Source organism: Lycium ferocissimum, chromosome 9 (genome assembly GCF_029784015.1).
Source record: "Lycium ferocissimum isolate CSIRO_LF1 chromosome 9, AGI_CSIRO_Lferr_CH_V1, whole genome shotgun sequence".
In the NCBI taxonomy this organism is placed as follows: Eukaryota; Viridiplantae; Streptophyta; class Magnoliopsida; order Solanales; family Solanaceae; genus Lycium; species Lycium ferocissimum.
Window position 1 is genome coordinate 61,718,520 of NC_081350.1, and position 27,675 is coordinate 61,746,194.

General features: G+C 37.0%; 1 protein-coding gene across 3 annotated transcripts; it reads left to right on the forward strand.

The window, feature by feature from the left end:
• On the forward strand, positions 1-26,923 carry LOC132031442 (uncharacterized). Of its 3 annotated transcripts, XM_059421413.1 has the most exons (17): positions 1-295; positions 1,331-1,511; positions 6,880-7,182; positions 7,431-7,520; positions 7,904-8,350; positions 8,481-8,588; positions 10,509-10,639; positions 10,738-10,870; positions 11,031-11,358; positions 11,446-11,960; positions 12,065-12,247; positions 12,325-12,483; positions 12,716-12,790; positions 13,122-13,302; positions 24,478-24,659; positions 25,243-25,458; positions 26,126-26,923. In XM_059421413.1, the coding sequence occupies exons 1-17, from the start codon at positions 132-134 to the stop codon at positions 26,774-26,776; spliced, it is 4,047 nt and encodes a 1,348-aa protein (XP_059277396.1). In that variant the 5' UTR covers positions 1-131; the 3' UTR covers positions 26,777-26,923. The 3 variants fall into 3 exon arrangements, with proteins under 3 accessions (XP_059277396.1, XP_059277397.1, XP_059277398.1); XM_059421414.1 differs by lacking the exon at positions 12,325-12,483; XM_059421415.1 differs by lacking the exons at positions 1-295; positions 1,331-1,511; positions 6,880-7,182 and having other exon boundaries at positions 7,507-7,627.
• The last annotated feature ends 752 nt before the right edge of the window (positions 26,924-27,675 follow it).

A 27,675-nucleotide genomic window follows, 5' to 3' on the forward strand; every position in this document is an offset into this window, starting at 1 on the left:
CAGGTCCTTCATATATTCCCTCTTCTGTTTTGCAATTCTTCCGTCTTTTGGCTGTCAAGAAGAAAGAAAATATTAAAGTAATACGGCGAAAAGAAGGTGTTTGATGTAATTAATTGGCAGGAAGGAAGGAGATGGAAGAGGAAGATGGTGGAAGCAGTATATTTTCAGAACTCAAACATTACAACATTGAATTACTCCAACTCCACCAAAACCCTAAGAATAACCCTTCCGCGCTCACTCAACTTCTTCAACTTCTTCGCCGCTCTTCTTCTGATTCTCTGCAGCCTTTCTTCGAGTATCTTATCTTCCCCTACCCTCTTTGTAGTTATCGCCTACTTTCTTATTCTTTAATGTCTATTACTATCATTTGTTTTTCTATCTTGCTATTTTGCTTTCTTATTTGGTCTACTTCTGGGATTACACTGGGTATGTTGTTGTATATTCTAACTATCTTCTGCTATGGAACTGGAATTAAAGGTGGATGTGTGTTGCTCACTTTTGTTCCATTTTCTTGCATAAAGAAAGAAAAAAAAAGAAGCTAAGTGCCGGCATTTGGACATAAAAATGTGAAATTTGAGAAAAGAATTAGTATTTGGAAAAAAATTGAAAAATGTTACTCCCTCCATTTCAATTTGTTTGTTTGCTTTTGATTTGGCACGCAGTTTAAGAAATTAAAGAAGACTTTTGAATAAACTAAAGATACGTTGAATTTACCAAAATGCCCTTTAATCTTGTGGTCTTAAACATGTAATGTGAAAAGTTGAAATTAAATGGAAAGAGGCATTCTTTACTAAAAAGGGAAGTAAGACAAACAAGTTGAAACGGAGGGAATAGTATTTGGAAAAAAGTTGAAAAATGGTATTTGGAAATTGGAGTTGTGTTTGGACGTGAATACAACTTGGAAAAGTATTGAATTTTTGTGAGTGATTTGGAGTGACAATTGCGAAAACAGGTATTTGAAGTTTTTCGGATTCCGCAATATTCCGTAATAATTCCGCAATATTCTGTAATAATTCAAACTACAAGTTGAATTCCAAAAAATTGTTACATTCTATGTATTCTGGAAAAAAAATGAAAATTATCCATCTCCAAACGGGCCCTTAGTCTGATTGTTTCACAGTATATCACGGGTAGCCTCTCTGAAGAAATTTCCTTTTGCTGTGTGATATATCTTTTTAATGACGGTGGTGTCTGTGTCAGCTTGCATGCACCTTGACTAGTCTATCCACCAGATACCTTCTTTTGCGGTTTGATATGTATTTTCCTCTTTCACTCTTTGGTCTCTTAATTCCTTGACGGGCGGATATCTTTTTTTTTTTTTTTTTTCCAGCTATACATTGTTTCCTTTGCTGCTTCTACTGGATGCCGCTGTTGATAGCAGATCATCAACCAAAGTTGATTCCAATGAAAGATTAATGATGCCTAATACATTGAGTGATATAGTGATGGAAGGTGCTCTTCATTGTCTTGAGGAACTTCTGAAGAAGTGTTGTATAGGGTCTGTGGATCAGGTATTTAGACTTTCTGAAGTGTAATAGCTGCATTCCATATTTCAATTATCCATGGTTAGGGATAGTTGAAGAAGAACTTTTCTACCTTTCTTTTTACCAAATTTGTTAGGAAAGTTATTTGGGAATTGTTTCTCGCTAAACTATTAGGTTAATAAACTTCCCTTAACTCTCTCTCTAGATACTGTGGTTTGGTGCTCCTTAAGCTGTTACTGAACTTAGTACTCAGCTTCTCTTCGTGATTGTGTTGTTTGTTATGCGGTCTCATATGCATTGCGCCAATAGCTTTGTCATACTTCCCTTTTTTTGAATTATTATATATCACACTTAATGTAGTTTCTTATATCCCAATGTTTCTTGGCTTGGGCTTAAGCGTGTGTTGTTACAAAGAAGGAAATAAATGACTAAGGATATAAATGAAATGCATTTGTTTAGTAAGAAAAGTAATTAAATGATACAACAACAATTAAGTGAAAAAAAGGAGTTAAAAAAAGGAATTAAGTGGAAAAGATAATGTCAATCATTTTTAAAACTATTTTTAATTTCTGATCAAAGCAAACATGCTGTTTTAAGTTTCTGATTCAGGTTCATTGACTAGTTTTTTAATTCTAAAGCTCTGATGTCCTAGTCATAACTATTAACGTATTCATTTATAGTGGTTCTCTAATAATACGTCATTTTGCTAGCTATACTTATTATTTGGTTCTGCTCTCAATAACACATGAGTTTTCAAAAATAATTTGTTGAGTTAGAGCCCGCTTGGATTGGCTTATAAGTTGCCTATAAGCTGTTTTCAGCAAAGTGTTTGGTCGGACTTAAAGCCATTTTGTGCTTAAAATAAGCCTAAAAATTAATTGGGCCGTTTGGCTTAGCTTATCTAAAGTGACTTTATAAGTCAGTTCGTTTTTTTAAGCCCATCCAAACAGGCTCTTAGAATGATTTGTAAATGAAGTTACAAAATTCTCTTTCAAATAGTCCATAGATAAAGGTGGGTCAGAGTTGGTGGAAGCTTGAAGGACTTTAGATTTCTGGAACAATTTTTTCAGAAATATTGGTAGATGCTATTCAAACCATCCTTTTTCAATCCATATAATCTCATAAAAGTTATCTTAGGTTAAAGAGAGTGCCATCTGCAATGTTAAAAGAATCTTTGATAGGTAAAGGAGGCAAACTAAAAAGCTAAACTTCTAATGAAGCGCATGCCTTAGTGGCTTGGTGTTGATCGACAGCACACGCCATCGGTTTGGTGTGTGAGCCGGAAAGTCGCCTTAGTGCGAGGCGAAGACCTCGCTTATCTTTGCGCATCTCTCTTTAGGACTTAAGTGCACCGTGCACGTTAAGTATTCCTTCCTTGTGATATCATAGTTCAAATAAAAATTTCAATGAGTAGGAAGCTAAGAGAGATTCCAAACAAGCTTAAAAACGATCATTCTGAACAAAACAAGTCAAGGTTAAGGTTTGAAACCATGGTTTGAAATCATGATTCCAAACCATGGCTTGAAACCATGTTTGGACATGCAATTTGGATATCTTAAGTTGTATTTTCTCTTGTAGACATAAAAACCCCACAAGTTGTGAAAACCATCCAAATATTCCCAATTCTTATACAATCTTACCAAATGAGCAAGTCATAGTTCATAACAAAATTAATACGCTACTAGAAGGCTTTTCTAAAAAATACAAGGTGAGGTGCCATGGTGCATGTTATTCGCGGATGACATAGTACTAATTGACGAGATCCGCAACGGAGTGAATGCTAAGCTGGAGGTTTGGAGACAAACTCTGGAGTCTAAAGGATTCAAGTTGAGTAGGACAAAGAGTACGTGGAGTGCAAGTTTAGTGACGTGACACACGCAGGTCGGGCGTGGAAGTGAGGCTTGGAACACGGCTATCCGAAAGAAGGGAGTTTCAAGTATCTTGGGTCATCGTGCAAGGAGATGGGGATATTGACGATGATGTCACACATCATATTGGTGCGAGGTGGATGAAATGGAGGCTCGCTTGAGTGCCGCTTGTGTGATAAGAAGGTGCCACCAAAGCAAGGAAGTTCTACAAAGTGGTAGTGAGGGCGGAGCTTTGTTGTCTGAGGTGGAGTCGGCGGTCGAGAACTCGCACGTTCGAAGATGAAAGTCGCGGAAATGAGAATGTTGCAATGGACGTGTGGGCACGCCGGGCGATAGGATTAGGAATGAAGATATCCGAGACAAGTGGGAGTGGCGTCGGTGGAGGACAAGATGCGGGAAGCCGCGGGATGGTTTGGGCATGTGAGAGGAGAGACACGATGATGCCTCGGTGTGGAGGTGTGAGAGGTTGCTATGGACGGTTTCGAAGGGTAGAGGTAAGTAGAAAAGTATTGGGGAGAGGTGCTTAGACAAGACATGGCGCAATTCCAGCTTACCGAGGACATGACCTTAGATAAGAGGCTATGGAGGACTCAGATTAGGGTAGAAGGCTAGTAGGTAGTCCCACGTATCCCGTCGTACTAGTAGTCGCAGTTTCGATCTTCATTTTCTTGTCCTTTGATTCTTGCGTGTCTAGCTCTGCTTCTTTTCTGCATCGCTTATGATGGCTTTTGTTGCTTTCGTTAGTTTCATTTCCGTTTTGCTTCGCTTTCGTTAGTTTCATTTCCGTTTTGCTTTGTATTGTTTGTGCTTGTCTAACTTTTTCTCATCATATTTTCTCTTGAGCCGAGGGTCTTTCGGAAACAGCCTCTCTATCTTCTGAGATGGGGGTAAGGTCTGCGTACACTTTACCCTTCCCAGACGCCACACCGTGGGATTTCACTGGGTATGTTGTTGTTGTTGTTGTACAACATCAATTGATCAAACTTTAGTTCAATAAAAACGAAAATTTAGCATGAATAGTAATGAGGTTGGTAGACATAAATAAAGGTTGGTGGAAGTTAATGAGGTTGGTAAATGGTTGGTGGGAGTAATTGTTAAAAACAGCTACCAACTTATGGGTCTTTTTTTACAAAATATAAATTTATGGGTCAAATATTATATTTAAATTTCTTGAAACCATGGTTTGAAACCCCAATTCATGCCTTTTTGGATGATTTGGGGTTTCAACTTTCAAACCATGGTTTGAAACCATGAGATGAAATGCATGTCCAAACGCTGGTTTCATCTAATGGTTTCAAACCGCATGTCCAAATGCCTACTTAGAAAATGAATTAAACTTAGTCAACTCTTTGTGCTATATTTGCAAAAAAATTGGTTTCATTGTATCTGTAGCTTCAGAGGAAATGGATTTTTAGTCTAATCTGCTGCTCAGATGCCATTTTGACTGCTATGAAATTCAAGATAAAAAGGAACATAACGGATAGCTGGCTGTGTTTGTTTATATATTTTTTGATCAAGCAAAATAATATTACATAGTAATAGAACAAGCATCCGGAGGATGCAGCTAATTACATAAAAAAAAACAAAGTAAGTCTCCTCTCTAATCATCACCTCCCTAACAGTTTAAGGATATTACAAAATCAAAAAGGTCTAAGGACTTAATTTCATCAGAGTAGCTACTCCAAGCATAAAGATTAATTAAGCATCTAGCTTCCAAAAAATGTAGAGAAGTTGGCCTTCGGATAAAAGCCTTTCCCACTCTGACTTCTTCCATCAGAGCACCTCTGATTCCTCTCTTTCCATATACTCCAGATAATGCAGTGGGATACCATCTTCCAGATATTTTTGATAGAGATTCCAACGCTGAAGCTATTCCATAACGCAAAGGCTTCCTTAAGTGTTCTTAGCATTTCCCGGCTTATACCAAAATATTACTGAACAACTTCCACAGATCTCTAGCCACTTTGCAGGGAACAAACAAAGTTCTATACTTTCACTGTCTTCTGTACATAAGTAGCATCTGCTATATAGATTAATGCCTCTTTTCTTCAAACCTTCTTGTGTTAGACATGCCTTTAACACTGCCAGCCAACTGAAACAGGCTACCTTGGTGGCTGCGTTGGTCTTCCATATCATCTTCCAAGGTCAGTCTTCAATAATATTACTTCTTTTTACTATTTCCTCATAGCACTCCTTCACTGTGAAAGTTCTCCTACCTTCAGAGTCCATTTCCGTCTTTTATTTGCAGTTGGCTTTTTGAAGTACTAATATGTAGGGGCTCTTTTGATTTTGTTTAGTGGATTACTACAAGAAATATCATTCTAGGTTTATACAAGGTAAGTGCGGGCTCGGGCTCCTGAATACAAGACCCTCATCAAGTCAAGCATAGCACGTGCCAACGACAAGATAAAAAAATCCTTTATGCATGATTTAAGCCTTACTTTCTTTATACATGTGGTTGTTCCTTGTTTTCCCCTTTTTCCTTTTCGTTTTTGATAGTGTCGAAGAAGGACAGGAATTGGGAATTCTGAGCCGGAATATTCCTTTGGCATCAAATAATCCTCACCTCAAGCCATATTTTTAGCACTATCTTTAAGAATCTTATAACATTAATTGCAAATTCCTATTACCAATAGTAGATAACCTCTTTTCTTCTTTCAACACGTACCAATAGCAGATAAACTAGATGTTGAGGTTCACAATCTCATCCTGTCTTAATTTTTTTAACACTTGGGTTTGATAGCCTACCTGTGCAGAATTAATAAATATATGTTTCTAGGGTTTGTTTCACGAGTATTCTTGTTCTCCCACCTTTAGCTGCCTCTTCTTTTTCTAATGCCATTTTCCATGCCCAATGGGTTAGAGACTTTGGAATCATGGACTTGATATCTACTTGGACCATATTGATCCCTTAGTGTAACCTGAAGCCCCTAAACCTCATGCTTGTCCATTAGTTAGTTACTTTTCTTACATGTGATATTTCAAAAATACATGACATGATAACCGTAATCCTTTAGAAAGAAATTTTGCGAAGTAGGAACTAGTGAAACTGAAATAGTGAGCGGACTCTAAACTTTCCCAATTCCAAGTGAAACTTAGGAAGTGTCTGAATGAACTAGCACTCTAGCGGAACTGATAAGATTGGAAAATATATCTTCTAGAACTTGAGCATGCTTAACCAGTGGATGTTTTTCTAGTGAACAGCACTCTTGAATATCTTTTGAAGTTATATACCTCTTCATGTTTGCAGGCTAATATTGTTGTTCACCCAAGCATTTAAACTAACCGTTGTACAATCACTTGCCATGCACTTTTTAATGGCTTGAACAGTGAAATTGGCCCTTTTGGGTTTTTTTTAACCACCCCGAAAAACAGTCCATTCACTGTTCAAATAGTTTTGGTCTATTATCTCATAGTTGATAAGTTGAATATTCTGCTAAAAAAGTCGCTTTGTAAGCCTTCCACTGGAATTGATATTTGACGTTTGATAGGGACTCTTCTTAATAATCCATGATTTGCTTTTGCAGTTCATTGTATTAACAAAGAAATTGACTCGGGGAGCATTGCTTTCTCCTCTGGAGGCCTCAGAAGAGTTCCGTGAAGGAGTGATAAGGTGTTTCAAAGCACTGTTGCTTAATCTGCATTGCTGTTCCAGTGAGTCCTGCTCATGCAGACAAATAAGCGGTTGGCCTTTGCTTCTGGAAAGAAAAAGTTTGCACTCTCCACCTGTTTCAAAACTTAAATTCAAGGAAGAAGAGTGTTTAGTTGCATTTCTACAGTCTGAAACTGCTTCAGTTGCTGTTGGACATTGGCTATCACTTCTGCTGAAGGTATATATTTTGCTCTCCGGTAGTCCCTCCGGGGACATCCGATATGTTTTGCTCTCCAGTCTCCTTTGAGGCAGACATATTTTATTTTCTTACTGTTCTGTATATATTTTGCTCTCCGGCAGTCCCTCCAGGGACATCCGATATGTTTTGCTCTCCAGTCTCCTTTGAGGCAGACATATTTTACTTTCTTACTGTTCTTCACACTATTGTTCTAGTTTTACTTTTGAGATTTTTCATGGCATTCACAGGCAGCAGATGTTGAGGCAGCACGAGGGCAGCAAGGCAGCGCAAGCCTTCGGATAGAAGCCTTTTCCACTCTGAGAATACTTGTTGCTAAGGTTCCTCTTCTCTCCTTTCTGGGCTGCTTTTCCTCTTGCAGGTTCTGTTGTTATTGGCTTTTGGAGTTCTCGGTTATTCCTACACAGGTTCAATGGAGATTACTCATGTGAGGCCATGCCTTCGATAATATTTAATATCTTTACTCCAATTAATGCTAGAAATTTGCCCATAAAATGAGTGAGACGTGGTCAAAGGATGTAGAAACATATATATATATGTATATATATATCTGTGTGTGTGTGTGTGGGTTTATACCTAGACTCTCGTCAGAGGTTTGTTATTTTTACTACTACCAGTTGTCATTCTTGCGCTCAAACTTAGGTAGCATTGCTGTTCAGGTTCATATAAGTTACATTTTACAATTTTATATGATGTTTGGCAGGTTGGCACTGCAGATGCTTTAGCTTTCTTTTTGCCAGGAGTTGTTAGTCAAATTGGCAAAGTTTTGCATATTTCAAAAACGTTCATTAGTGGGGCTGCTGGGAGTGCAGAAGCTTTGGACCAAGCGATTAGAAGCTTGGCTGAATTTCTTATGATCGTTCTCGAGGACAATTTTAACTTGCCGTTTCTTGGTCTGCCCCTTGATGATGTCAATAAAGGGAAATCGTCAGTGTCATTTCTGGAGGCACTTCGTCAGTTGCCCTCTTCTATGCATGATCAGAATTTGAGTGAGGCTGTTGACAGGGGCACCGTTGTACTTCGCTCCACAGAGGGGGAAAGTGTTAGTCCTAGAAACGTGAACGGATCTTTGCGTGTAATTCGTACAAAAGACTGGATTGTGGATACCTCGTCGCATGTTGATAAGCTGTTATGTGCAACTTATCCCCACGTAGGTTATAGCAAGTTTCTCAGTGGCACTTGAATTTAAAATATTTTACATCAACTCAGTTTAAATTTATAATTTCCTTATTTAGTTTTTGAGAAACAATGTAAATTAATATTTGCAATTGTGTTCTTAGCTTTGCATGCATCCAAGCAGAAAAGTGAGACGAGGACTCTTGGCGGCAATACAGGGACTCTTATCAAAAACCAGTTGTGTGTTGAAGGGAAGCAGATTGATGCTTTTGGTGAGGTCCAAACTGGAACTTGTATCTTTAGCATATTTGGGTATCCAATAGTTATTGTATCAATGGGGATTTTGTGATGGATACCAGCCCAAGATGGGATATCTCTTTCATGTCAAATTTTCGATTCTCTTTCCTTATTCCTCTTTTGATTTGAATTGTCTCATACACTAAGATACTCTATCTGTCTGCTCGAACTTTCAGAGTAGCATTGATTTGAATTGTAGTTTTAAAATGGGTCAAAAGTAGGTAGATACATAAGTTAAAGATAAATAAGAATTGACACAGGACCAATGGGCTTTCGAGTAGTGAATGACAAGCTTCCTTCTTGAGAGAAGTAGACATCAAATTCTAACAGAATAAAAAAGGAAAGTAAGACGGTCCATTTTGGGATTGAGGAGTTACTGTTATTGTGCCGACATAAGTGTCTTTTGTAGTTTTCATCAGCTAACTTTTGCTTATTCTAAAGTTGGTCTTAGAATCTAAGAGCTGTGTTTTTAGATTGCAGTTTCTCTAGCTGATTTTGCTGATGGAATCATTAATTGTTAATAAAGTTCCTGCTAATTATGTTATCATTGTCAAAAAAAAAAAAGTTCCTGCTAATATGCTGTCATATTTTATTCATTTGAGAAGTAATATGCACTTATGTCATATTATATCTATTAGTATGGAGAAAGCTGTTGCATACCATTGAGACTTCTTCACATGAGCATGGGGCTCAGTTGGCTGAGCATGGGGCTTCCATAATGGAGGTCTCAGGTTCGAAACCCCCTGCCTACGACAGCAGGGAATTTGCCTTCTGGGTCGAGCTCGCCGCACGGGGCTTGCCTAGTGCGGGTTATCTCTTTTGTGTGGTTAGCGGGCTATTGCACAGGAGCGGGGTTTACCCTGTGCGCACCCAAAGGGTAGTGCTTGCGGGTTCCCCTGCCATCACAAAGGGAAAATAAAATATAGACAGACCTGTTTAGCTGGTGTTTGGACCGTATCTATTAGCACTTTGGTCTTATGTAGTAGTTTAAAGTGGTTCTTTCTGTCATAGTGCCCTTAGAAGTGGAATTTCCCAGTGCTATTCCTTGAGATGTCAAAATTCATAATCCATTGCAATATCCTGAAATTATCCAAACTCCCCAAGTCTTGTCGGCTTGTGCATATGCTACTGGCTCACAGCAAAATTGATTCACAAAGATCGACATCGTAAGACATATGGGAGAATAAAAGATGTATTTTTTTTAATAACTGGAAAATCTCCAAGGAGAAATGATGCTCAATTCGAAACTCAGTGCATAATGGGCCAACTCCTCTACGCTTCTCCACTTAAATACCAGGCTTTTATTTGCGGCAGGATTCTAACTTGTGGCGTTAGCCTAACCCACACATCACGCACTGCACTCTTGCCACTACATCTGAATTGTATCTGTTTGGCTGAGCCACTTACATAACCTATTGTGATAAACCAGTTTCTTCTTGTGCTTTCCTCTCATGGAACTTGATGCTCTATATTGTATGTAGTGCTTGCTGCTACAGCCTGTCAAAATGGTACATAAACCACTATCGCAACAAAACCATTTCTTTATCTTGGTCGTCGATAGCGTTGGAGACTGTAATTGGCACTTGGCACTTAAAGTTAGTTTATGATAAATATCTGCTTCTTTTTCTATCTTTGTTCAGCATACTTGCCAGCTTGCGATGCCATGACATTTGATGAATTGGTACAATTATAAATATGCAAAGTTGGAAAGCATTGACTCTCTTGTATATATAAGTGAATCGCCTTTCTTTGTTTTTACATTCTGGTGCCATTGGGCACTTTATTAACAGTCTTGAAGCTTCTTTGAAGTAAATGATTTCATAGAGATATTTCTCATTTTTCAGTAACCTAAATTTTTTTATTCTGAATTTATTCTTGACTCTTGCAAAATGCAGGAAAATCTATGTGTTTTGGCATGTGATGATTCCGCGGAGGTGTCCTCAGCTTCACAGTCGTTCTTTGGACATCTGCTCTCATCACATGGGAAGCTTCATGTAAAACATGATGTTGCTGAGATTTTTAACAGGTCTTTGTGGTTTTAGTCTTTTCTCTGTTGAAACATATGTAGTTGGTAGCGGCTTATGCACTAGAAGTGTTCTAATTGCTTGTACATCCTCTTCACAGGCTTGTCGAAAAGCTTCCAAAGGTGGTCCTTGGAACTGATGAATCATATGCAATTGCACATTCCCAGAAACTGCTCGTACTGATCTATTTTTCAGGCCCACAACTCGTGGCAGACTACCTCCTTCAGTCTCCTGTAGGTGCAACAGGCCTAGTGTTTTCTCTGTTTCTAGCCTTTTAAGTTAGAATCTTTTGTCTTGATGCTGAGCTGTGATACTTTCCTTTCTAACATTAGTGCTTGTTATTAGCTCTTCTGAGTGGATGTTAAGTGTAATGCCTTTCGGTGGAATGTGTAGGTGAGAGCTGCTCAATTCTTGGATGTTTTAGCCCTCTGTCTGAGTCAAAATTCAGTTTTTGCTGGTTCCCTTGAGAAGAATGTTGTAGCAAAGCGTTCCTCATCAGGGTTCATGCATTCCATAGCAGAGATAAGAGCTGTTGGAGTTGCTGACTCTGACAATCTGAGAAGTAGAGAGAATCAAACTAGAAGAGCACATGCCACAGAAAGTATAAAGAATGAGCATCAGCTGCCGCGCATGCCACCCTGGTTTGTTTATGTTGGAAGTCAGAAGCTGTACCATTCTGTAGCTAGGATTCTACGACTTGTAGGTTTATCTTTATTTGCAGGTTGCTTTTCCCTTCCGAACTCTTACTGTATAATTTCTTCTTTCCTGACCTAAACTTGTAACTTTTTCCTTGCGTTTCTTTGTTTAGACCCTCGAACTGAAGGACCTCTATCTATTATCATTGACCTTCCATTGGAGAACCTGCGGAAATTGGTTTCTGAAATACGGATGAAGGAATACAGCGAAGAAAGTTGGCAATCTTGGTACAGCAGGATTACTTCAGGACAATTAGTACGTCAGGCCAGTACTGCTGTGTGTATCCTGAATGAGTTGATATTTGGGTTGTCAGATCAAGCAATTGATGACTTTACCAGAATGTTTAGAGCATATGTAATGGCGCCGCAAGAAAATAAGAAATGTCAAGAAGATGCGAGTCAATATTGCAAAATTGAACAATCTACGACAGAGGAATCTGTTTGGAAGATTTGCCAAGTTAAGGGAGAAAGGAGTCATTTAGTTGACTGCATTGGCAGTATATTACATGAATACCTATCCCCTGAAATATGGGATCTGCCTGTTGAGCATACAGCTGCTTTACAACAATATGATTGTGAGGATGCAAACATTAGCTCGCACTTCTTTAATGACAACGTGATGTTGCACCAGGAAATTCATCTTTTTCATCTCTTCTTGTGATTGTGGTTTCATGTGTTAAGAGTGGCTGGAATTATGCTTGTCATATTGATATTAGTTTTGCTACTGTCAAACAGGTTATTATTGATGGAATTGGCATCTTTTCTATGTCCATTGGGAGAGATTTTTCTTCATCAGGATTTCTTCATTCATCTCTTTATATGTTGCTTCACAATCTTATTTGCTCTCACTTCCAAATTAGAAGTGCATCTGACGCTGTGTTACACATTATCGCCGCGATGCATGAGTATCCAACAGTAAGCAGCAGCCATGGATTTCTTACTTCTTGTGTCTTTTTGAAGGTTATTGTAACTAATTACAGAACTTCTTGCAGGTTGGACACTTGGTTTTAGCAAATTCAGACTATGTAATTGATTCAGTATGCAGGCAGCTGCGCTCTCTGGAGCTTAACCCTGATGTACCAAATGTACTAGCTGCCATGCTTTCATACATAGGAGTGGCTCACAGTATATTGCCTTTATTGGAGGAGCCAGTATGTCACAACAATTATCTTGGAAATTGGAATCAACAAAAGATCTTTTTTTTCCTTACTCGTTCTGTTTTGTTATGTCTCTAAACACAACTAGTTCTGAAATGAGGAATAATTGTTGTTGTACAGCTTGTTGTATTTTTTCTTGTGTCTGCACATGTGGACATATTTGGATGTATGTTTAATATTTTATTTTAAGTTGCAATATCTTCACATGACATTGTGATTTGTGCAGATGCGTGCTGTTTCCATGGAGCTTGAAATTCTTGGCAGGCATCAACACCCTGATTTGACCATTCCCTTCTTGAAGGTCACTTCTTACATTTGCTTGCTTTACTCTAATTTGATAAGCACAAGCTGATAGGTATAGCGAAAGGATAACCGCCAGTTGTTTTTAGTCATATTCAGTGTCTTAAAATTAAAAGTGCATTTTCTATTGACTGGTATGTCTTGCCCAGAAGGAATCTCACTTAGATCATGAGTCTCTACATCAGACCTTTCGAGATTACATCACTCTGAAGCATTAGCGCCTATTTGTTGCGAGTTGTGCTGCTAATATTAAATTTCTTGAAATTCTGATTATTGGATTTGGTGCTCTTCTCTATTCAGTTGGCTGGTTATAATCTTCCTCTATTCTTCAGGCAATGGCAGAAATAGTTAAGGCTTCAAAGCAGGAGGCTAGTGCTTTGCTGGACCAAGCAAAGTCATATTGTGAGGATGTGGAATCTAAAAAGCTGAACCTGGAGAAGAGGACCGAAAAGCTTATTGATGATTCAGGTTCATATAGTGATGAAAATGTTGGCAAGGGATTGTCTGAATCTGGTATGTAGCCATTAAATCATGCGACAGTTGGATATATGTATATGTGTGTATATATATATATCAGTGTTATCAAAAGCGAAAAGCGCAAAAAAGCTATACGGTCAGCTGGGGCTTTAAGCGCAAAGCGCAAATAAAGCGTGGGCTTTAATGAAAAAGGCGCAATGGTGCAAAAATAGAAATCTATATATGTTTAGTCCAAGACTAATAATAATAAGCATGAATAACAAATATATGGACAAAGGAATTGTACATTACGATAAAGTGAAATATGAATTATCTAGTGTCACCCCTTCAAGAGAGGCTCATTGGCAAGGAAAAGTATGTCTTAGAGCCTTGATGATGACACTAAAGCGCACATAAAGCGAGGCGAAGCGCTCAACATGTTTTGAGCTTCGCTTCAGGGCTTAGGTGCGCCTTTGACAACATTGATATATATATATATATATATATGGTCTTGCTAACCTACTGCATGAAGGTTGTAGGTTAGCACCCTCCGCATTTTTAATTTCGTTAAATATCCCTTTTAGCACATTAAATAAGAATGATAAGAGGAGTGTTTTTGTCTTTTTGCTCAAATAACAAAGTCCAGCTTTCTCTCTCTCTCTGATTTCTTCTTTCTATCAACCATGGTGAAACCAGTGTTATCAAAAGCGAAAAGCGCAAAAAAGCTCTAAGGTCAGCTGGGGCTTTAAGCGCAAAGCGCAAATAAAGCGTGGGCTTTAATGAAAAAAAGCGCAATGGTGCAAAAATACAAATATATATATGTTTAGTCCAAGATTGATAATAATAAGCATGAATAACAAATATATGGACAAAGAAATTGTAAAAATATTACGATAAAGTGAAATATCAATCATCGAGTGTCACCTCTTCAAGAGAGGCTCATTGGCAAGGAAACATATGTCTTAGAGCCTTGATGATGACATTGAAGCGCACATAAAGCGAGGCGAAGCGCTTAACATGTTTTGAGCCTCGCTTCAGGTAGGGGTGTTCATGGTTCGGTTTGGGTCGGTTATTGATTAAAACCATAACCAAACCAATTTAGTCGGTTTTTAAATGTCTAAAACCATAACCAAACCAAATAAAATAATAACCACGGTTTGGTTATTGTCGGTTTGGTTCGGTTTGATTGGATTTTTCGGTTTATGACTAGCAGCCATGAGACTTATCAAGAAACATTAAAAAGTTAAAAAAGACATGTCTTTTTTTTTGTTCAAACGATAACTTTTATTTATAGTTTAAGGTGGAACATACATCATAGAAACATTTTCACTATTAGTGATAGTGTAGTATTCAAGTTACCCAAAGTTGCTAAACTATTACAAATAGAGCTAAAAACTAACTTAGTAGTGGGTCGCACCATTTTTGTCATCTTAATACACATACACGGAAATAAAGTAGAGCATAGGAGATTTTAGTTGTTGTTACAAACATACATATTAATTAAACATAAAAACTACCTAAAATTAAAATGAAAATATATGAAATAAAAAAACTTTGTGTAATGATCCCAAACTTTGGGGTAGTACTTGCATTTTGCCCTCAATTCTCCCATTTTATTAAAAAAACTTTGTGTAATGATCTCAAACTTTAGATGTTTTTCTATCATTATCCCCAAGGCTAGGGTCTCGACTACAAGCAGTTGTTCTTTGTTGCTTTTTAGGAGGATTACCCACGGAAGAAGTATTAGGGCATTACCATGTGCTTGAGTTAAGAAATGCGATTTTTCTTGAAATATCTTCTATAGGAACCTCCAAATCTACAACCTCTGTCCTTTTCATATGAAAAATATTAGAAGTTTAGGACCCATTCAGACAAGAAAAAAGAAAGGTATAAATTCGGGAAAAAAAAGAAAAAATAACCTAAAATCAAATGGTGCGACAAAGAAAGGCTGAAAATTTAAGTTAAAGACATTAGACTCTAACGTGAGCTTCTGTTAGTAGGTTTACAATTAACACTTAAAAAGAGTTAAAAAGACTTAAAGACATGGGCTTGGACATATTCTTAAAAGGGAGAATGACGTATATATACATATGAATAGGGTATATTTACAAAATATGACGATACTTTTCAGTTTACAAAACATAACAATAGATTTCTTATAAAACATATACAAATTTTTTTCACTCAAGGCTTGGAAAATTCGCTCAAATATTTGTGTATGAAAACTGTATGAAATGTGTATATTTCGCTCAGGGGTTGAAAATTTTGCTCAAAATTTTGTGTATGAAAACTATTTGAATTATGTATGTCACTCGATGCTTAGAATTTCGCTCACATTTTTCGTGTATGAAAAATTGTATAAAATCGATATGAAATGTGTGTATCTCGCTTAAGACTTAGAATTTCGGTCACAATGTCTTGTATAAAAACTCTATAAAATTGGTATGATATATGTATATACATGATGTATAAAGTTCATATTAGGTTTTAGAAAATTTAGTACAACTAAAACAATATTATATACAACTTTCATACAAATTTAATACAACGACAACAACATACAAAATTTAAGAAACAAATTGCATATAACTCAACATACAATTATCATACAACTTTAATACAATTTTGAATCTCACTTCAAAATTTGAAGAGAAACCAACTTTCATCAAATCCACAATCAAATCCGCTAATTTTCCTAATTCTTCCTCGATTTGAATCTGCATAGTGGATAATATAAACCATTCAACGATACATAACTAATACTAGTGAAATCTGAACCGAACAGCCACGTTATAGGAATCTGCCATGGTTGATAAATCTATCCAACGGGGAAATTAAGAAGAAAAGAGAACATAATGTTTTGAGTAGTCACAAAATGATGATTTGATTTAATGATTCAGAATAATTGCCACAAAGTTATTTGAGATAACAAAAGTTTCAGATTCGTGAAATTTCCCGATCTGATAGTTGAATTTTTGGGTAGTTTGGTTGTCCCGCCAGTGAACGCTGTCGTTGCTGCCTCCGTTTTCCACAATAAAACTGCCCTTTTTCCTCTGTTTCTGCACCACATCTCCATCTCCATAACCACCGTGAAACACGTCCCCAAAACACCGATCAACACAATAGATCTGAAGCAGAGGTTGAGTAAAATGGAGAGAAGGGGAAGAGAGGGTGGGCGGTTGGGTAAAGGGAAAGGGAAGGGTGGGCGGCTGGGAAAAGAGAAGGGGAAGAGTGGACTTTTAATTTTTCCAGATCTTGTAGGATTTGTAATTAAATTGTTATATTTTATAAATAAAGAAAAGTATCTTTATGTTTTGTAGTATAATGTCTTAAGTGGTATTATTAGGTCATTATCCCTAATAAAAACATGGGCCTTAAACAATCATATGAAATAAGTAGACCAAAAATCAAATTAATGATTAAAAGGTATAAAATATTTATAATTATTTATGAAAAACTAATATTATACGTATAAATAATTATAAAATTTATGTATATAATTTATCGGTTTGGTTCGGTTATTTTTTAATAGAACCATAACCAAACCAAATATTATCGATTTTTAAAATTTAAAACCAAATCATGAAACAAAGCTAAAAGGGAACATATTTTTTTCCAAAAATCAAATGCCAAATGACGATAGTTTTATAAAGAAATTGTGATTTTGTGATTATAAATGGGAACTGATGGCAACCATTTCTAGGCATATTTCTGAGTTTGTAAAATCTCTCGGTGAATAGTATTGGAACAGTAAGAAACTGACAAACAAATTTTAGCTATGGTCGGGCGGTGATGCATTGCCAGTTCGAAATTGACCTATGGGAAAATTTCCTAATCTGATATGTTTTTGATATCTTTTGATGGGTGTATCTATGAGTTAAGTAAAATGGAAAAATAAGCTCAAAGCTGAAGGAGAAGGACGAATTGTTTGCCGGAGAGAAAGACCCTTTTTCTGGGTGCTAGTTTCTGCAGAATGATGATGATTGTCTACTTACAATTTTTTTTTTTTTTCGTTTGGAATTAAATAATTACCTATGACATATGAAGGGATTGAAGAGGTGGTAGAGGCAATTTATATATAGCACTCCCCATTTTTTGATTTTCTTAAATGCCCTTACTATGTTTTACCAACACATTAAAAGTAGGGATATTTCTGTCATTTAAGGGAAAAAACCAATCTCCCCTGTATCACCCAAAATTACCATCGCGCCAACTCTGGAACCCCAATTCGTCTTGGGCAATTCCTCCATTTCATCTTCAATTTTACCAATGGGAACTTCATTCTACTGCCACTTCACAATATATCTCTCAATTTCTTCCTGATTGCCTCTCCTAAATATTCTAATTTTTGTTTTCTACATCTTCCTTCTAGTTCATCCTCATCTTTCGCCGATTAAGAGTACAATAATGGACAAAGGAATAACCTCAGGTTGTCCTCTCGTTACTAGTCTTATTAAGAATGGATTAAAAAGATTTTTACTTCTAAATCTTTCACAATTTCTCCTCCCAGCTCATCACCAGTTTGTTAAGGGCAGGGAGGTCTCAAAATTAGTTGCTTACTAATACCAACAGAAAAAGAAATGGAGAATATGAATCATATCAAATCTCCTTTGTCATTTTAACACAATGTTATAGCTGCAGATTCACTCCTCGAAAAGGTAATCGGGAAGGAAACCCATTTGTCATAACCAAAAAGTTCTTTGCGAAGAAGAGCGCTTAACTATGATATAAAAGATGGGAAGAACCATTAACATACTGATTCTATTGATTCATCCTTGGAGGCTGGAGAAAAACATATGCTCAGGTTATACTGCGCCGACTGCTTTAGAACGGAAGAAAAGGGCTTCTGGGTGTTAGATTTATAGATGATGATGAGCTGCTGTCTATTGTAATTTGTAGTACATCCGCATTGCCCCCATTTTTTGTTTTCCTTAAATACCTATCACTTCCTTGATGAGATGGGGTTTTTCGTCTTTCCCAAAAAAGAGAAGCTAAATCTGATTCTCTTTTCTTTCTTTCTGTCTCTTGCGACCTCGATTGATTTGGCCTCCTCTCTCGATGTGGTCTCTCTCTTCTTTCCTCTTCTGCTTTCTTCTTTTCTTCTTTTAAGATTCAAAATGTGGTTTTTAATTTGGACTTTTCTCTTATCTCTCTCTTTTTCTCTCTCTCTTTCTCTTATAAGTTTTTTTATTAGGTTTTCTCCGGGGAAGATTCAATTTGTGGTCTTTGAATCTGAGTACCTTTTCATCCCTCAATCTGTGGTTAGAAAGTAAATTTTTTAAACGGAAAAGGCTCAAATATGCCATTCAACTATCAGAAATGGCTCATTTATGCCACTCGTCAATAGTTTGGCTCATTTATGCCATCGAACTATAGGAAATGGCTCATTTATGCCATCGAACTATAGGAAATGACTCATTTATGCCACTCATCAATAGTTTGACTCATTTATACCATCACCTGTTATCAAAATGACTCGTTCATGCCATATTTCATTAAAGCTGGTTTTACAATACCATACATGACACATAGCCTCCAACTAGATTATGGTTGTGGGTGAGCAAGGTGTATGGATCGGATTTTTTATTAATTTGTTATTTAAAATTGGGCTGGTTTAATTAAACGACGTAGACCTCTAATTGGAGGCCACGTGTCATATCTGGTATTGTAAAAGCTGCGTTATCGAAAAGGGCATGGATGAGTCATTTTGGTAATAGGCGATGGTATAAATGAGTCAAACTATTGATGAGTGGCATAAATGAGCCATTTCCTATAATTCGATGGCATAAATGAGCCATTTCCTATAGTTCGATGGCATAAATGAGCCAAACTATAGACTAGTGGCATAAATGAGCCATTTCTGATAGTTGGATGGCATATTTGAGCCTTTTCCGTTTTTTAAATACTACTTACATTCTTTTTCTTTCCTTTTTTTCCCGAAATGAAGTAGTTAAATTTTTATTGTTAGGAATACAGTGAAATGTCAGTTCAAAGGATTAATATTGACAATTGAAAAGGTGTTTGTCCACATTTTTGTTTGAATCTTGGGATGCCAATCTGAACAAGAAAGGGCCTAAAAGAAGAGAAAATCTTAAGGGACTTGAAGTTTCATTTTGGAATCATGGAGGCTGGGGGAGAAGGGATGGAGAAGAGAGAGGGCAGAAGGACAAGAGGTGGGATATCAGAGTTAAGCCAGTAACGATATTTGCTGCTTGTATGAAATATAATTAGGACAATACAACAAAAGACAATAGCTTGCGCTTTTTTTTTTTTTTTTTGAGTCAAAGGTAACCAGACAATAGCTTGCTTTTTGTGGCTGCAGTGCTCAAAATTTACTGCAATCATTTTTGGTATAGTGTTTTCTAGTGTAAGGTTTTTCTTTTATTAGCTCCAACATGATTTTATCCTGTCCATTCCAATTATCAATCTGGCCAGTCAACTTTTCAGTGCACTGGATGTCTAGTTGTGCTTGTCTGGCCAGAACAGCTCTCCTTGTGGCTCGGTAAATGTCACAACCCTATTTCACTAAGTCGTGCAGGCACCTACCTTTCCCAATTTATAGAAAATAGCGGAAGAAAGAAAATAACGTAAGTCTCACAATATAGTATAAATAAGTGCGGAAGTAAAAGAAATCTACCCCAGTATCTGGTCTGGTCATACAAGAGCATCTAAACTAATTACTACAAGTCTAAATAATAATACATAATAGTCTCAAAATCATGTCTCATAATGGAAAGCAAGACATAATAATAGGAAGAGTCTTCGGGCAGCGAACGTCCTCATGCTCGAATCAGCAATCCTAGAATATCAGCCACGAGGGGTAGAAGTAGATCTATCCTGGTACTCTGCATTCATAAAAGAATGCAGAAAGTGCAGGTCAGTACAAACAAGAAGTACTGGTAGGTATCATAGGCCGTCCTCAGTTAGCTAACATATATACAGAAAGTAAATGAAAGATAGGCATGCTCACAATCATGTACAAGTATAATACAGTCTCATCAATACATATCAAGTCCTCAAGTAGCAACAATTCACATCAGTATTCAAACCATCAGCTACCAACAAGGTTCCATAACCAATCAAGCCTATTATTAAAGCATCTAAACCCGAGTGTTCCAAGTACTCATCATAACCGGTAAAATATTCAATCAAGTATCCGATCAAGTATCCACAACACAATTAACAATCCAATCACAATGATGATAACAAGTGCAATGCAATGCAATGACATGAATGCAAGGCTATTTATCAATACCGTGTACACACATGCCTCGAGCGGAACATCACGTCTCGACGGTCATGACCCATTGGGACCCGCGACGTACATGTACCATGTCGCTCCGTAACACCCAGACTTTCCACCCTTCACGCCTGCCGACCATCCCGTATCACACAGCCTAGAATGGTCGCGCAATCAATATAATACCTCCCAAGTGTTTCCAAGAAACAACATAGGCCACATCGTCAGCCCCTGTCAAATGTGCCTTATATATATATGTATATATATATATGCAAGATGAGTGTTCAATGTATGATTTAAGTATGAAGATCTCATATCAACCTCATATCAAATAGCAACGTGCCCCACATACACCTCATATTATCAATCTCATCTCAATTTTACGCTCTCCGGCAAAGACCTCGGAGGCTACACTCTCTCACTTATCATCATCAGTACCATAACCATGCAATATCAATGTATCATGGAAATGAGTATGAATACGATGCAATGTAATATCGACAACCAATTCAATCCAAACGCACTTCACACATGGCACACAAGTAATGTCAATAATAAGGCTACACAATAAGTCACAATGGAATCACAATTCTCATCTCAATATCAATCAAGTAAAGTACTGCAATAGCATAGCCATGATATTTCACTAATCACCAATATCCGATGTCTCAACGTGGCAGCGAGCCAATAAGTAAATGGAACAAGATAAGTCAACAACGCAACGGGGTGGCTAGCCCCCAAATCACACAACAAGGCCCAACCTAGGACAATATCCAACCCGACTTCATACCCGAAGGTCCACATGTTTTCTCCAACACAAACTAACTATACATATGCTTCGCTAACCGAAGTCTAACCAGAAGGTAAGCCGTAACCTACCTGGAAAGCCGAACTGCAAAGTCTCAAATCTTAGTCTTGCCCTTCCTTTGAGCATCGAGATAATGGAAGTCTAATCATATCCGAATCAAGAAGAAACATCATTCAACCTTACTACTATTCAAGACCTGAATCCCAACCTATGGAATGGGGTTTATGAACTAAAGAGATGAAATTAAGAATATATAGGTCTCAACATGAAATTAATGCTCTAGGTGATCAGTTCCCATCAATTATAAGCTAGAAGAACTAACAAATCACTTAAATTCGGATTCTAGGCAAAACCCCCAAATTTGGGTATAAACCCTAGCTTTTCAATTCAAGAATTAACCTATAATAATGGATGCTACATGCTTACCAACATTGAATACATCAGATTCTATGATTATCTTAGCCAATTTCATCAGTATAATCAACTTAGGAAGTCTAAACCCCTTTTCAAGAAACTTTCATGAAAACCCATTTAATCCCTCTTTGATTCTATAGATTTCTAGCATTAGATCATGATTAGGAATAATAACTTGTGGAATCTAAGACTAAGAGAATTACCTTGATGAAGAATCTGCCCCAAAACCCTTAAATTCGCCTCCAAAACTTAAGGTTATGAGAATAGAAGAATGACATAAGCGCTAGGGTTTTATTAAGCCATTAAATGAAGAAATTGCCCGTCAACCGCTTTTGCGATCACGAGACCGCTATAACGGTCCCGCTTCAGCGCTCACCCCACTTCTACAACGGTTACCCAGAAATGCACTTAGCCGCTTTTGCGGCGTGCCACTGCTATAGCGGTGTCGCTATTGTAGTACACCAGAAATCAGAATTAATTCAAGTACCACAAACTCATAAATCCGATTATCACCCGAGGCCCTATACACACAAACCAGATATGTAGATATACATAAAGACGCGCTACGAATTCGCTTGTGGCCTTGAATTTCCCAACGGGGGTCTCGTTGACCAAGTCAACCCCCAAAACCCCAAAACCAACCTTCCAACACTAGTCCTAAAACTATGGGTGTACATGGGCCGGGTTGGTTCGGATTTTTTAAACACCAAACCAAACCAATTGCATCGGGTTTTTAAATTTATACATCAAACCAAACCAATAAAATTCGGGGTTTGCAACCTCGGGTTTTCTCGGATTATTCGATTTTCTCGGGATTTTCGGGTTTTTTTTCTCGGAATAGTCCTGATACAAAACATATATACTTTTACTTCAAATATTTCTTTAGTCCTAGTAAGATACAACTATATAATTAAGGTATTTCTTAAGAAAATAACACAAAATGTGAGAAGAGTGATGACATTGTATTAAATATTCAACAAAAGATAATAAAATCGGTTAAAATAAATATTGCTAATTAATAAGCCATAAAGAAAATGACCATAATCTAAAAATACTAAGTCATGCTAAAATAAGTATGGCTAATAAGTATTAATTACATGACAAAGAAAAAAACTTAAGGTTATGTATTTTCACTCTCCAAACCAATTATGCAAAACTAAAGAATAGATATCCAACGTTATTGTCATTTCTAGTGGTAAATTGAATTTCTTTTGTTAGCATTAGTTTTGAGTTGGTTGTGGTTTGGACTTTATTTGAGTTACTAACATCCATAGGATATAAAACTTATGGACATTCAAAATTTTAAGTTCAAGCTTGAATAATATAATAATAGATAAAAAAAACTAAGAAAAAATTTAAGAAATATTTATAAATTACATTACAAATAAATATTTTATGTATAAAATATTTTAAAAATTGAATACATGGAATGTCAGATTGGTTTGGTTCGGTTTGACTTTTTTTTGGCTAAAACCTAACCAAACCAATTATGGTTGGTTTTTTTTTTCAACACCAAACCACTAGTTGGATTTTTTTCTCGGTTTGACTCGGTTTATCGGTTTGGTGCGGTTTGTCGGTTTACTTTGTACACCTCTACCCAAAACACACCCGAGTGCATGGGGAACCAAACCAAACCCACCAATCAATCACAAATGTTCATCCGGACCTCTCGGAATCGACGGAATTCCAAAAAAGGTTCGCTTACCCAAAAGTCAACTATGAGTCAAACGGTTTTCACTTAAAAGCCAATTTTTCCAAGTCACGTCAAGACTCACCCAAATGCCTAGGGAGCCGTGCCACCTGTCCCCACGGGTCAAAATAGTACTAATAGGGCTCGGGGACGGGTCAACGGTGGCAAAATGGTCAAAAATGCATTAACGACCGAACGGGTCGTTATAGTAAAACATGCAGACCAGGCACTTTACTGACAACAAGGGAAACTTTGACAAAAAGATAATACTAAAAGTCCTCTTCTCTCACAAAAGTATACTGAAATAGGAGATAGTAAAAGGTTTTTTATCTGTTGCATCTAGGAGATATTAGGTACAACTTATTATGGAGTGCTTAAATAGCTGTGTGTAGTTGAACAAAATTTGGAGATTACCTATTGCAAGCAATGATGGCAACAACAATTGCAACATACTCAGTGTAATTCCACAAGTGGGGTCTGGGAAGGGTAGGATGTACCCAGACCTTACCCCTACCTTTGTGGGGTAGAGAGGTTGTTTCCGATAGACCCTCGGCTCAAAAGAAAAGAAATCTAAGGATGTTTGCAAGAAAATATGACAGCACAATAGCAAGATACAAAAGAAACTAAAACTAGATAACAAGACAGGCTAGAAAGCAAGAAATAACGACAGCCAAGTGGCAACATGCAACAATAAAAATGAAATAGAAGATACTACGCAAGTATTAAATAGGAATACTGCTAATAAGGAGAAAAGGGGAAAAGACTAATCCCCATCTCTCCCACACAAAGGTGCTACAACGCTCGGCTACCTACTAACCTTCTACACTAATCCTCGACCTCCAAGTAATGATGGCAACATAATAATATTATTTCTGTTTGACTCCATGATGCCAACCTGAACTATGGTGATATCTTATTCTTGAGTATCAAATTGTCTTCTGGTGTTGAATCATATTTTGAAGAACACCCCGTATATAATATGGAAACTTCGGGGTCGTTTTTCTTATTTGGAGTTCATGTTACCCTATTTAACCTTGTGACTGCCTTAGGCATCTGATGTTGGTATTCTTCTTTTAATAGGGATGCGGATCTACACCAATGATATGCAAATAGAGTGGGAGACTATGCTATTCAAAATGAGTGACTTTAGAAGGTTTAGACGAACAGTTGGATCTATTGCAGGTTCATGTTTAACAGCTGCAACTCCATTACTTGCTTCAGCGAACCAAGCAGCATCCTTGATAGCACTTGATATTGTTGATGTATGGTTTGGATCTTTACTCTCTAAGACTCAATTAAGCAACTTCACAGTGTAAAGGTTACAATACTAGATAAGTGCTTAAATGCTGAACCTTCTATCCTAATACAAAAACATTATCCATTTCTTCCAGATTTGTTCAGTTGCATCCGCAGTTAGGACTTCATGGGTCCTTGGAAATCCCAAACTTCATCTCATTCCTGCTCAGTAAAAATAAGTTCATGTCTGTTCTGATAGAATAACTTTACTGCCCAGTCCCTCTTAGGCCACTTTCCTTCTTTCTTACTATAACTCGTATTAGTCGGTCTGTCTTGTTTTTATAGACATCTTTTTGACTCTTCTGACAGAAGATCTAAGTTGAGGATTTCATTATACGCTATTGTCTCATTTTTCAATAGTTTTCTCATTTATCCACCCTCATATTTTATTAAATGCTGCAGATCTCATAATTCCTTGAAGGAGCAACTGCTCTTTTTTTTTTTTTTTTTTAAATGTATATACTAGAGGAATAATGGTTTATTTACTTACTGAATTATTGTGCATAGAAGTTTTCTTTGATTTTTTTTTCTTTTTTCGAATGGCTTTAGGATGGATTTTTGACAGTAGCCAAAGTAGAGGATGCCTACAAGCTTGAGAAGAAAATCAAAGAGGCAATTGAACATGTGGCTGATATGTGTTCATTTTATAGTATTAAGGATGCTTTAGATGCTGATGCTGATGAAACTACCGAGAACAGACTGCTCCCTGCAGCCAATAAAGTGTGGCCGTTTTTGGTTGCCTGTATTCGAAATAAAAGTCCATTGGTGAGTGACTTTTTAACATTGTTATTTTCTGGAAACCTACTAATCAATATTGCTGGATAATTTTTTTTTTTTTTTTTTTTTTTTTTTTTAACTTTGACTATTTTCAATTTTATGGCAACTATAATTATGAGATGTGCTGGGGAAGCACGACTGGAAACCAATTGACTTTTAGAAGTTCCTAATTTATGGTTTGGATTAGGCGGATGCAGATGATAAGCAGTTAACATGAAATAACTGAATACATAAAGAATGGACGAGTGCATAATCCAATACGTCCAATTTGAGCTGTCATGCGAGCTGTCATGCGTGGATTGGATGTTGGTAGCAATAGGCAAATCTGTGCCCAGTGACGATGGTTTCACTGTTCTCTTTGTTGCACGAGTACTGCTACATTAGTACATTTTTATAGGTCACCATTAGAGTCCTCGAGATATCTGGAGGTGAAATTTGATTGTCATTCAGGCAATGAAATCTGTAGTAGGAAGAAATAAAGAGTATGTCGTCATCAATTTCTTTTTCTTTGGTCCTTGCTACACTCCCTTGCCCAACCCCACCCAATGAACAGAAAAGAACTGGTAAAGCCAGAGAATTTAAAGTTTTTTCATGGTAGTAGTATTACCAGTAAAACTGTTTTCTGATTAGTGGTTTCCTATTCACTGATAAGCAGGCTGTTCAAAGATGTACACAAACAATCAGTAATATCGTGCAGATATGTGGAGGTGACTTCTTTACTCGACGTTTCCATACAGATGGGAAACACTTCTGGAGCTTTTTAACTACTTCACCATTTCAAAAGAGAGCCCCAGGTTCTTCAGAGGAGACTTACTTGAAGCTTCCATACCGCGGCCGTTCTGCATCTTCAGGAGATTCAGCAGCTGAGATTTCTGATCTAAAAGTCCAGGCCGCAGTGCTGAACATGATTGCAAATCTTGCTCGGAACAGACGCAGTGCTTCAGCACTGGAAGCAGTTCTGAAAAAGGTGAGCGGTCTTGTTGTTGGGATAGCATGTAGCGGTGTTGTAGGCCTTCGAGACACATCTATAAACGCCCTTGCTGGACTCGCTTCAATAGATCCTGATCTTATTTGGCTTCTTCTTGCTGATGTTTATTACTCGAAGAAGAGAGAGACGCCTATACCTCCTACAACAGGAGAGTTTTTAGAGATATCTCGAATTTTACCTCCACCCTTGTCGTCTAAAGATTACCTTTATCTGCAGTATGGAGGGAAGAATTATGGGTTTGACATTGATTTTACTTCTGTTGATACCGTGTTTAGAACACTACATTCTCAGTTTTTCAGTTCACAAATGTACAGTTGAGTTTCCTATGTCTCAAGTAACTGGGCAAGGAGCTCTTAAAGTTTCCATTTTAGATAAAGAAAAAAAGAAAATAATATATTTAGGGGCATGAGTGACTAATTTTGCAAAGTTCAAGTACAAATTTGGACTTCTTTCCTTTCTTTTTAACCTGTCTCATTTTCGTGGAGCTTCCCTATAGATGAAGGGCATGTGTTATATGTTTGGTAACAGTGAGGTCATTTTTTAATCGAGCCATTAAAAGGACATGCGTGACTAACTTCACCATGATTTATTTCAATTAAATATTGAAACTTCATGCGCATCATGTAATTTCATCACGATCTTATAAAATGAATTAGTAGGAGTGTATAGTTTTTGATGCAAAGTATTTAAAAAACACAAGGCAACGAAAAACTGTTTTTTTTTTTTTTTTTTTTTTTTTTTTTTTTTTTGGGACGTTTTATTCCACCCGATAGACTAGATAAAAGGTTATTCAAGGTGTGTTAAAAAATTCTCAGAGAATGAAGATTTCTTTTGATGTTATAGCCAGAATTTGATCTACTGGAAAAAGTAGAAGTTAGATGGAAAGGGGCTCTATTTCGCGATTCCATGGGACCCACAAATTGAGCTTAGTTTTAAATAATAGTACTATTTAATTTGCCCACGTTTTGTGCACACAATATATTTGGATTTTTTGTATTAATCGAGATAAGAGAATAAACTTTTGATGTATGAATAAAAAAATTGATTTCATAAGTGTTATGAATTCATTGTATTAGTATATACATGTACGTTATAAAAGAGATGTTTCTCATCCTTTTATGAACACAGAAGAAATAAATAATAAAGGTGCTCTCTCTCATATCTCTTGTCTGTGTATCTTGTTTTATAATGTCTAATTTGCTTTCAATTTACAACAC

Excerpts from the sequence above, each read along its gene's own strand:
- LOC132031442 (XM_059421413.1), top strand. The coding sequence starts at position 132 with ATGGAAGAGGAAGATGGTGGAAGCAGTATATTTTCAGAACTCAAACAT. Across the intron at positions 7,183-7,430 it reads GGCTATCACTTCTGCTGAAG|GCAGCAGATGTTGAGGCAGC; the intron begins GTATATATTTTG and ends TGGCATTCACAG. Across the intron at positions 10,871-11,030 it reads ACTACCTCCTTCAGTCTCCT|GTGAGAGCTGCTCAATTCTT; the intron begins GTAGGTGCAACA and ends TGGAATGTGTAG.